Here is a 12,165-nt window from a genome sequence, read left to right on the forward strand (position 1 = left end):
CCAGGCCTCCCAAAATGCTGGGATTACAGGCACAAGCCACTGTGCCTGGCCCTAGTTTAACAGTTTTTTTGTTTTGAGAAGGAGTTCACTCTTGTTGCTCAGGCTTGAGTGCAGCGCACAGTCTTGGCTCACTGCAACCCCTTCCTCCCAGGTTTACTGATTCTCCTGTCTCAGCCTCCTGAGTAGCTGGATTACAGGCATGTGCCACCCCACCTGGCTAATTTTATATTTTTAGTAAAAACATGGTTTCACCACATTGGTCAGTTTGGTCTTAAACTCCGGACCTCAGGTGACCCACCTGCCTCAGCCTCCTAAAGTTCTGGGATTACAGGCGTGAGCCACCATACTCAGCCAAGTTTTTTGAGAAGAGATTGAGAATGAATGTTAAGGAAAGTCAGAAGGGGCAGCCCAAGCTGCAGTTCAGACTAAGCAGCTGCCCAGAGTGGCTTTGGCCTGCTAGGATGGGGGCATCCCTTCCCTTGCCTTTCAACATAGTTGCAGAGTATTGTTGCTAATGTAATCCAGATAAACTGATTTTGTGTCTTTTTCAGTATTCTTCCCTTTTTTAAAGTTTTGTGTTAGTTTCCGCACATGAAAATGTATAGGAGTTTTCATGTACCCATGTGTCAATACTGAAACTGACAACCACTGTAATTTCTCAGAATCAGAAATAGGAACATTTCTAAAATATGTATGTCTTAAAAAATGTGTACCCATCAGTACTTCCCAAGTTCATCATGACTTCAATTTCTTGTCCTTCACAAACATCTCCAATAAAAAGCATTTGTTGTGTATGGCATAGATCTTTACGCTCAAAGTTGGTGTTTTTTGGTATTTGGGCTTTTTTTTTTGGCTGCATTAGAAGAATGTTTTGATTTGTGAATTACAATTTACAGTTTCCCAATTCACGAGACACTTACAAAATCCCAGTTTTCAATGATCACTTATTTTCTAGTTGTCTGGCACTATGCCAGACTTTGTGAATTTTATAAAAAGAGGATATGATCTCTGTAACTTACATGCTAATTGCTTGCTGTCAACCCTATGTTCTCTGTATGTAAGGCACCAACACGAATTAGAAAATATGGACTAGTTTCTATGCTTTTGTCCTCTTCTGTTAACCTCTAAAGCTTCTTCAGAAATTTATTCATTGATCTCACAATTATCTATTAAATGTTTACTATGTGCCAAGTTTGATACTAGGTGCTGGGAATACAATGATGAGCAAAAACAAACGTGTTCCTTGCTGTAATAAAGCTTGCATATTCGACAGTTCTAATGTGAGAGATGGACATTAACTGAATAATCTAGGCAAGTGTAAACTTTCTACTGAAATGAGGAATATGGAAGAAAATAATGGTACCACGCTAGTCTAAAATGGGAGATTTTTCCAAGATCCCATGTGACCTGTGATTATTTCTCCCTATTTATTCTTAACTGGGGTAAGACCTATGTACACTCGGTGTTCACCAACAGCAGTGTGACTTGCTCTTGGTCAGCTTTTCAGAGCTACAGCTTGAAAGCAGATGTACTCAGCCCCAAGTCCAGTCCCTAGTTAGCGGTCATCCTACTAGAGCTCCTCAGCTCCAAGGAACTAGCATCTGCTGTCCTCACTGAGTGGCTCACAGATACTCTAAAGAGAGTGTGCGCACCATGCCGCCATAGCAGCAGCAGCCATGCTGACCAGAACACTTGGCTCTAGCCTTAGAATGCAAAATGCCCATGCCTGTGCCCCTGCCACCTCCTGCCTAGATCTTGTCCAGGAATGTCTCTCTAAATGCGTTTAGAAAAAAAACAGAAGAGGAGAGCCTTAGGCAAATTCAGTCTGCAGGCAAATCCAGTGGAGAGACAGAAGCCTTGTTTTCTAGGGAGTCTAAATCCTGGATCTTAGAGTCAGGGGCCCAGACAGTATGAGAGAAACCTTTTCTTGGGTTTTCTCCTGCAGTCTCTGTAGTCTGTCTTCTGAGGAGAAGCTTGAGTTTTCCATGAGGTGCAAGTGTGTGTGTGTATGTGTATGCGTGTGTGTGTGCATGCATGCAAGTGTGTGTAAGAGAGATTCAACATACTCCATATGAAGGTTATCAACAGTGGACACCTCTCACTCATCCTCCCTTCAGTGTGACATTGGTTGTTGGCAAAGTTTCCATCTTTTTCACTGTCGTCACATATATTTTAGTGGACAACTGAGAGATGATCCATCAGAATCTGTCAGCAAATGGCCTTTTTGACTGAAAAATGACACATTTATCATCTTGTATGCAACATTTGGCCTTCAGTTTTGAGGCTTTACCCAAGGTCCCAGACTTTTTGGGCTTAAAAGGCACATGATCCTTCCTTTGCTTGCCCCACCAACCCCTGCTAATTGTTACTCTGTTGCATGGATCTAGGCTTCCTGATGAAGGTCTGCTATATGGACAGCACTGAGAATCTGATTCTGTATTTTTATCAATTCTGAAGGGATCCTGGGATGAGCCCTATTATTGTTTGCCAGTAGACAAATTACTGGTGGCTTCCAAGATCCCCATCATGCATATTTTCTGGTTCCATCACTGTTTCTAATACATTCTTGGTGGAGTAAAGGGCTGGAGTCCTGCACTGAGTCCACAGCAGTAACAGGGTCACAGAATTTCACTCCATGTGCTAAACTACTAAGGATCCAAGATCCTAATCTGCGCAGAGATATCCTACATGAGATCAGATGGGATCCAGGTAAAACCCTGAGAAAAAAAGAGGGAGACTTTAACACCTTCATCATCCTCTCTCTTCATCCTTCATTTAGCCCAGTGTGTATCAGTTACATTCTTTTAGGCCACAAAGAGCTCAGGTTTCCTTAGACATCCATGTTACTGGGACCTGATCATGGCCATCAGCAGCAGATGCCAATTTTTGTGTCCTTCTTCCAAGCTTCTTCTCAACTAATTTGACCCGTCCTTGGCCCTTGCTAACAGTTACCATGTGCTGTGGTGCTGACCTGGATGTGAAACTTCTCTAAGAGGCTTGTAGGTCTACCAGTCTACACCCCAGCAGGAGGAGGTTGCCCTTCATCCACATTTCCAAAAAAAAAAAAAAAAACCCCTTCTGGAGATTTGTATTTCCCAGCCCCTGAGGCTTGATACCAGCATGAAGAGCCTGGAAGTGCCTCTTTACTCCTGTAATCGGACCAGGCAGGGTGCCAGCTCCTCCTGTGACACCCACATCTGCCTTCCTCCCCTGCTCTGCAGTTGATTTCAGAAACTTCGCAACACTGTCTCACCCTCCGGGTTATAGCTCTTGATCTTCCAAACCAAACATATTCAGAATTCTGAACACAGCCACACCAATCACAACAAGCATACAGCTCTAGCAAATCAAAAGTGCTTCACTTTTGGACGTTTGTGTGTGCTGTAAATTGGAAAATCCCTTCAGAAACATAATCGGCTTCTCTGAAGTAAGAAACATCACAGACTGGGCAGAGCCTTAAGATAAATAGAATCATCTCTGAGGGGTACATGGTTACAGAAATGAAACATATCTGTTAAAAATATGATCTCACCTGAAGAATTTTAGACCCCAAGATACAGATACATTTTTAAAGCATCTTCAAATCATTCCCTGCAATACTAGAGATCAAATGGTGTTTCATCTGACTCTGAGGGCAAAAGTAGCTGTGTTTAGCTTCTGAGGCTTGTAAAAATAGACATAAAGAGCTCTATTTTTAAGTAACAGAGTGATGGCTTGAATTCCTTTAGAAAAGCCCTGTATGATCTGACTTGGTCTGTGAGTCACCAGAACAGGTTCCAGCGAGCTTTGTTGGTGTGGCCTGCACCAGACAGGTGGGTTCCCCGAGCAGATGTGGTACCTTCTGAAGCTGGCTCAAATGCACCAGAATGAAGTTCTTGGACAACAGATGCTCCTGAAGCCAGCAGGAGAAACAGACACAACCCACAGAAGGCAAAGACAAGAAGAGATATCCACTTTCAGCTTGGCACACAGGACAGTGGCATGGAGAGCTGGCCATCAGACGAACACTGTGACCACTGATCTGGCACTGACCCCAAAGCCTAGAAATCCTCAGCCACAGAAAGAACAAAACCCGTCCTAATTGGAAACACTTCTGACAAAATGCCAAAGGGAGATGCTGCCACTTTTCCTTTTTCAGATCATAAATTACCCTCGTTTCCTGGAAAAATTATATCTGGACAGACTTATTGCCCCTTGAAAGACCCAGCAAACTGGTCTTTGAGGATCTTGCCTGAAGATGTAGAAAACTGCCAACCATTCAGACTTCCAGCACATGGGGGTGAAAACTGCCTCCTATGATCAATGAATGCCTGCTCTCAGAGGTCAGACCCAATGAGTATGAGCCAGTGGAATCTCTTCAAAGAGCTAGCTTTCGTTGTGATAAAGCACATTCTGGCAAAGCCACAAAAAGGAAAATTATAGCAATCAATACAGATAAAAGTGAAAGCCAGATGAAAGTTTTCAGCCAAACTTGTCTTCACTTCTGCTATAATGGATTAACTTTGGGGTGCTGAAGTCAGCACCTTTGAAGATTTAGAACATTGACTATGGGAGTCAAAACTGGGTAGACATTTAATTGAAACTATAGCAAACCCTTGATATTTACAAGTGTTAATGCTGCTTCTCACACTTGTCAACTTCTACCTTCAATTGCATATAAGACATCTTCCTCTCTTCAAGCCACTTATAGCTCTACACAGCCTGTCTCAGTGCAGATGTCAATATACAGGCCTTGAAATAATGTATGTTCAAGCTTGTTGGGGCTAATCCTATGAAATTTACCAGAGAACAGATAAAATCCAGGAAGCATAGCTTACTCACAGGGTATTCCAACAAAGAGTACAGTCAGAATAACGTACTCTTCCCCACCATAAGATGGTCACGTCCCTGGAAACTAAATGTTACCGTACACGGCAAAAGGGAATGCAGGTGTGGCTGAGATTGCGAAAGGGAGACTATCCTGAATTATGCAGATATAATCGCAAGGGTCCTTATAAGAGACAGGCAGGAGGGTCAGAGTCAGAGGAGACATGACAGTGAAGGTAGAAGTTGGAATGGTGTGAACTGCTGGGAAGGAACCATAAGATAAGGAATGAAGGAAACTTCTAGAACATATGGGAAAGTAAAAGTGGGGATTATACCCTGAGCACTCAGAAGGAACTCAGCCCTGCCAACGCTTTGAGTTTATCTTAGTGGAATCTATTGTAGGCTTCTGAATTCCAGAATACAGAAGTCTGAATAGGATACCTTTGTGGTGGTGTAAGCCACTCGGTTTGTGGTAATTTGTTACAGCAGCAATAGGAAACTAATGGTCAACATTTGTTTTTAGCCCTTTTCCTTTATTCTTATTTTCTGTTTCTGACATCAAATGAAACTCTAATTCAATCAAGGTTTATAGAATGATTTTTCTTTTAAACAAGCAATTCCATAAGATTGTCCTTTACTCTCACCTGCCGTGATGTTGTGAATAACTCCTCCCAGGATGATGTGCATTTTCAAGTAAAATTAAGAAGGTATTTTGTAGAGAAGGAGGGAGAACTGATGTTGATTAATGACTTAGACACCATAGTGGGTATTTGGCACGTATCTTATTCCATTTTCCCCAAACTAACCCCCTCCATTATGCAGCTGAGGTAACCAAGGCTCCAAGAAGATAGAAATTTATACTGTGAATGAGTCACCAGTGATGAGACCTGATCACAGGTCTATATGACTCCAATATTCAAATTCTTTTAGTTGGACTGTGCTTTTTCTAAACTAGTGGTTTAGAAAACCATAAAATGCTAACAGTACAATGTCTACATCAATTTGGAAGAAACGGTGATTTGGGAAGTGGGCTCGACTCCCTGGAAAGATACCTGGGGAGTACTTAGGATCTTTCTCATAGGCCATCATGGACTCTCACCGCTGTTTGCTTAGGAGAAAAATGCAATCGATGGAGTATGTTACCATTCCTAATGATTTTAAATCTTCTTATAGGGGTGTTTGCATTTGGACTTTTTGCTACTGACATTTTTGTAAACGCCGGACAAGTGGTCACTGGGCATTTAACGCCATACTTCCTGACTGTGTGCAAGCCCAACTACACCAGTACAGACTGCCAAGCACACCACCAGTTTATAAACAATGGGAACATTTGTACTGGGGACCTGGAAGTGATAGAAAAGGCTCGGAGATCCTTTCCCTCCAAACACGCTGCTCTGAGCATTTACTCCGCCTTATATGCCACAGTAAGTATGTGAATCTTGTCACTCTTAAGTTTAGTTTTCGGTGGGGTATGTGTCTCCCTGCCCTCTGCCTTCTTTCATTGTCACTTATATTGACTTTTAAAGTTATGTATGGTATATTTCTCTCTATTATGCTATTGATATAATAGTTCCCCAACACTTCTACCCCACTTTCAATCTCCTGATCTGCCAGAAGATATTAGTTCTGGAATATTTTGATAATCACCTAATTACTAGAATTAGTAAAATCCTCCCATTTTACAGATGTGAAAGCTGGGGCCAAGACAAAAGCTAAGATCATACAACTAAAGCAGAGACCTAGACTCCTGGTACCATGCCTGAGATTTCCTTACCACCCACAACAGTATTCTTTGTCAAAGTTTTGGTTGGTTTCAGAACAGCACATCTTCTCACACCTGCCTAGAAATTTACAAGCATGGGTCTCATGAATGGCTACCCCAGCAACATGCAGACCCAGGACGAATACACAGCTTTCCTTTGCTCTGACACTTTTCTCCATCACTTTGCTAGGAGACAGGATGACCCCAGAAGAACCTCAACACCCACAGTTTGTTTCTCATTGTGCCCCAGATTGCAGAGCCATTGACTGCCCCACTGGGGTATGATTTATTTTTTCTTTTTGTTCTAGTAACAAAAAAAACAAAGTACATCCCACATCTTAAAGAACAATGGTGTCTTATTTTCCAACTTTTTAACTGTATTCACTTTGTAAACAACCTCATTTCCCTCTTGTCTGGCCTATGCACCCTTAGGACCCAGAATATAGACAGGGATCAGCTCAAAGGCTCCAAAGGCTGATAAGATACTGCTGGTGGACATCAGGTACATTTACCAGTGCTAGAGCAACTTTTGGCCAAAAACACCCCCTTTCCTTACTTTAGCTTATTTTATATTCATAATATGACTAGTCTGGTGATTCTCAATGGAAAGTGGAGAAGGCAAAAGACAGAGGGAAGATTGCTTTCAAACTGTCCATTCTTCCCAGACATTCCAGGTGTGCCCTCAGCTCACCCCCACCCAAGGAGATGCTACCCTTCCTGTCACTGAGTGTAATTTTAGGAGGCACATTCTGCCTCTGGGGGAAGAAAAGGGGTCTGTGCCATCACCCCTAAGGTGAAAAAAAAGGCAAAAACTCATAGGAGTTTCTTATACCCCAAATGAATCTTTAATTTGTTGCATAAAAACTGCATGTTCCGAATCTAATCATTAACACACATTCTTTGTGACTGAGTCTGGTCTATTTATTTAAAACAACCAGGAGCAGATAGTGCCTTTGTGTCCCATTTACAGGATCACATCCATAGGATTATTTTGCCAACCAGCAACTACCAAATATGAGTCTTTCTAGTTATTTCTTTTGGATCTACTCTTTAATGAATATGTGACAAAAATGATTTCAGCTGCCCCCACATTAAAGCAGCATGGATGCAAATAACACAGAAGCCTCAGTTTACAAAACAGATTGTAGCTTTGTTAAATGTCTTTGCTTTACCTAAAACAAAACAAGACCAAAAAACCTCGATGCAGTTTTTTTTTTTAAACAAAGTCCTCTGAGGTATTCAACATATTTTCTAATTTTCAGAATGTTGCTTTGTCCTAATTATCTAGAACCTAAACAATGTACTCTTGTGCCTTTTCCTGTATTTTTTATCAGACTCAAGTCGTTGCTGTGTGAAATTAATTTTTATAGTGCCATTATAAAAATTATTCTGTTACTTATAATAAACTACTGTCTCAACAAATGAGGCATCAAGTTCTTTGGGGAAGAAAGAAGTAAATATTGTCGGCTCACACAGAATAAATACTACTATAGCATGTTTTCAAGGATTCAGGTAATATCCAATTCAAATCATGCCTCACAGGCTATAGTCAGATAAACCCTGATACAAGATTTCAGTTGCATAAATCTTATGAGTCTTTATTACATGTCAAATGCTTTCAGAAATTACTCAACAAGGATTTCCTAAGCACTAGTTAATACTACGAAGAATACCAACTAACCATAGGCTCATGCTTTTTTTTTCCTTTTTTTGGCTCATGCTTTTAATAGTTTGTAATCTTATAGGAAAGATTTGTAAAAGATATAATTGGAAACTAGCATAAACAACTAAATATATTAAGTATAGATTTTAAGTAACACTTACCAGAGTCAGAAAATAGTGTAATAATATGCTGTAATTTAGGTAACTTTGATGTAACCACAGTTTTATAGTCAATCTGTTACATGAAAGAGATTCCTACCTTCTGGTATTCTCACCAGTGTTGATGCATCATTCTAGGATATTAAAAATTTCCATTGTAATCCTGTAAAATGCATCTATTTAAACTTATATGTGCTTAGGCCATACAAACATACTATAGATTATAAGTATCAGATTATTATATTATTTTTGAGATGGAGTTTCACTCGTTGCCCAGGCTAGAGTGTAATGGCGTGATCTCGGCTCACAGCCACCTCCACCTCCCAGATGAAGCGATTCTCCTGCCTCAGCCTCCCAAGTAGCTGGGATTACAGGGATGTACCACCACACCCGGCTAATTTTGTATTTTTAGAAGAGACGGGGTTTTTCCATGTTAGTCAGGCTGGTCTCGAACTCTCAACCTCAGGGGCTCCGCCCGCCTTGGCCTCCCAAAGTACTGGGATTACAGGCTTGAACCACACAGCATGCTACTTTTTAGGATTGCTAAACTCACATAGCACCTTTGTTAAGAAATGATAGGTCAATGGTGCCCTCTAGTGGTGATTTGTAACCATTACCAAAGGTCATCTAAGAATGTGTTGACTTATTTGAAAAAGGCACAGCTTCCTAACTTTAGACCACCAGGGACACATTTGCTAACTGAGCCTGTAAAATGTAAAAGTCTTACCCAGCTCCCCACAACAAACTAATAACAGCTTCCTACATCTCAAGTGTCATAAAGAGCATCATCTTTTACTTAGTTCAGGTCTTCTCAAAGCTTTTGTATATTGTGGCACACATAGAAAAGTTTAATATTTTAAGAAACGAAGTAAATGAATGAATAAAGCTGATCACAGCTGTCCTGAGGAATGAAGGAGTCCATTTACTAGCACAGCTGAAACCTATTTATGTGATGCACTTGTCGGGAGGTTCTAATTCAGCCCATCAACGAATCAGTCAACACTTTTCTATTAATTGCCTGTAGGTGTGACAAAGCAAAGGAAGTTTTGGGGACACAAAAATATAAAATGTACAGTTGCTTACAGACACTCACCTAGCTGGTCTTCTCCACCCAAAGCTTCATTCCCCCAGAAGGTTTATTTGGTATCTCAGACTCTCATGTGGATTTCTTATACCCCAAATAATTCTTAAATTTGTCACATAAAAACCGCATGTCCTGAAGCTAATCGTTAATGTGCATTCTTTGTGTCACTAGTAACTTCTGTTCCCACGTCCACTAGATTACAAAAGACTGATGAATGTGCATCTGCTCATTGTTCTTGCTGCACTAGTTTCCTACCTAAACATTTTACTAAATAGCTTAGCGGAGTTATTCAAGGAAGTGAGTGTGTGTGCTTTGACGTGGGCCCCTGCTTGCATGGGTGCTGGTGTACATACATGTGTACATGCATGCATGTGTACGCACCAGCACAAGGAGGCTGCCTGGTCACTCCCTTGCCTGTGTCCTATTCCAGATGTACATCACAAGCACAATCAAGACAAAGAGCAGTCGACTGGCCAAGCCAGTGCTGTGCCTCGGGACTCTCTGCACGGCTTTCCTGACAGGCCTCAACCGGGTCTCCGAGTATCGGAACCACTGCTCGGACGTGATTGCTGGCTTCATCCTGGGCACGGCAGTGGCCCTGTTTCTGGTAAGTTGACTTCCCTCTGTTTACCTTTCCCCCATCTCTTCTTCTCTCTGAAAAACTGTGTCAGGTTTCCCAGACTTCACCATCTGGGTTCCTTTTGTTCCAACCTTGTGAATTGCAATCATTCTCCAAGTATTACACATACTTTTGCCACAAAAATGATTTCAAAACACTTTCCTTTCACAAACAGGATTGGCCATATTTCTTCTGGGTGTCAGGGAGAGATTTGCCCCTAGAAGAACAGCTGGCTCTACTTTCGACATGGGGCTTGGAACTGGGGCCAAGCAGACTAATGATAAATTGGCATACCTTCAAACCAATCTTCTTTAAGTATTTGCTCTCAGCATATTGGGGGCAAACACTAAGTGTTGCTTGAGGGAGGAACAGAATGAAGAACACTGGTAGAATCAAGCAGCCTTTTCTCCCTCATTCCAAGAAACTCGAGTCTAGCTCCAAGTCGCATCTCCTAATCAGAGATTTTAAAAACCCTGCAGATTATCACACCCACCCTTTATATTGGGCCTGTTACTACTGGAACATGCCTCCTGGGAATCTTATTTTTACTAACTGGCTTCTCAACCACATATCTTCCTGGAGAAGAGTTTTGGTTAATACAGCTTTTTTTTCTATATTTCTGATTATGTTTTAGTTCCTCAAATAGATGGAGGTCTGGCCACCTGCTCACCTAGGAAATCCCTTAAATAGAGCTAAATTTGATAAAGAGGTTAATTTTTCTTTTTTGTCGTCTCTTTCACAGTTTTTTTGAAGTATGATAGGCATACAATAAATGACACATCAAGTGTACAATTTGATCAGTTTTGACACACTACTTTCCCTCCTGTCCTTTCTTTCCCTTGTCCCCAGGCAACTGGTGAGCTTCTGTCATTCTGTTAGTTTGCCTTTCCCAGGAATCCATAGTAATTGAAGCATAATGTATTTTTTTTCTGGTATCTTTCACCTAGCATTATTTTGAGATTCATCCATGTTGTAGAATGTAACAATAACTAATTCCTTTTTATTGCTGTGTAGTATTCCATTGCATGGCCACACCTCAGAGATGCAGATTTCCATTATCTTCAAGGACTTAAAACAGGCCCAGAAAGATTTACAATGAATCATCAGGTCTGGAGGTTCCCATATTGTGCATGAAATGAATCCCCTAACAATATTCAGGAAGCCTCCCAAGGAGAAGGAAGCTATCACCGTCTTCAAGGACCTCTCTCTTCCTATTCTGCCTTCTCTGGCCCTAGATCCGTTGGGACTGGTATCACACACAGATGGACTTCAGTCCCATGACTTAACACTGCCTTTTCCTAGCCCCTCTTCTTTCCTCCCCAAAATGCAAAATACACACATGCCTGTCCCAGCCTCTTACTGGTTTTCCAACTTTAAAAAAAATCTGCTAAGATACAGACAATGCTCACATTTAGGAAACTGATTGAGAAGCTTCTTTCTAATTCAAAATGACAAGCGTATCTCAGAGACAGTATAGGTTTGGTTCCAGACCACTGCAACAGTGTACTCACCGTTAAGTGAGTGCATAAAGCTAGGCACCATAAAGCTACTCACCATAAAGCTAGGCACACGACGTTTGGGTTTTCCAGGGCATATAAAAAGTTATGTTTATATTATTCTGTAGTCTATTAAGTGTGCAATAGCATTATGTATTTTTTAAAAACCGCTGTATTTACCTTAATTTAAAAGCACTTTATGGCTTTTAAAAAAGTGTTGACACAGACACAAAGCTAGCATGTGCTGTTGAAGAAAATGGTCCAGTCAACTTGCTGCCCACAGGGCTGTCACAAAGCTTCAGTCTTTTAAAAACACAACATCTGCACCATGCAGTGAAGTGAAATAAAATGAGAACATGCCAGTATTTTGAATGGGTCCAGGCATTCTTTCTATAGTGAAAGATGAAGACTAAAATGCAAATACTCTAGATGAAGTTGCAGGGAAAGTAGTACCAAAGTGATCATGAACTGCCGATCTCTCATTAGGAATTTTCCTGAGGAATGTCTTTTAAAAGCCTGTTTTATGGATATATAGATGTTATACACTTTTGGGGGTATGTGTGATCTTTTGATACAA

The 12,165-nt window shown here is 41.1% G+C and overlaps 1 protein-coding gene across 3 annotated transcripts in view; it reads left to right on the plus strand.

The window, feature by feature from the left end:
• Positions 1-12,165, plus strand: part of PLPPR1 (phospholipid phosphatase related 1) — a 359,335-nt gene that overhangs the window by 338,169 nt on the left and 9,001 nt on the right. For all 3 annotated transcript variants that reach the window (XM_035253096.3, XM_009000342.5, XM_054258389.2), the window contains exons 5-6: positions 5,980-6,230; positions 9,904-10,080. In XM_035253096.3, the coding sequence (XP_035108987.1) occupies positions 5,980-6,230; positions 9,904-10,080 (428 nt within the window). The remainder of the gene's footprint in view (positions 1-5,979; positions 6,231-9,903; positions 10,081-12,165) is intronic.

This window comes from Callithrix jacchus, chromosome 1 (assembly GCF_049354715.1).
Source record: "Callithrix jacchus isolate 240 chromosome 1, calJac240_pri, whole genome shotgun sequence".
Classification (NCBI taxonomy): Eukaryota; Metazoa; Chordata; class Mammalia; order Primates; family Cebidae; genus Callithrix; species Callithrix jacchus.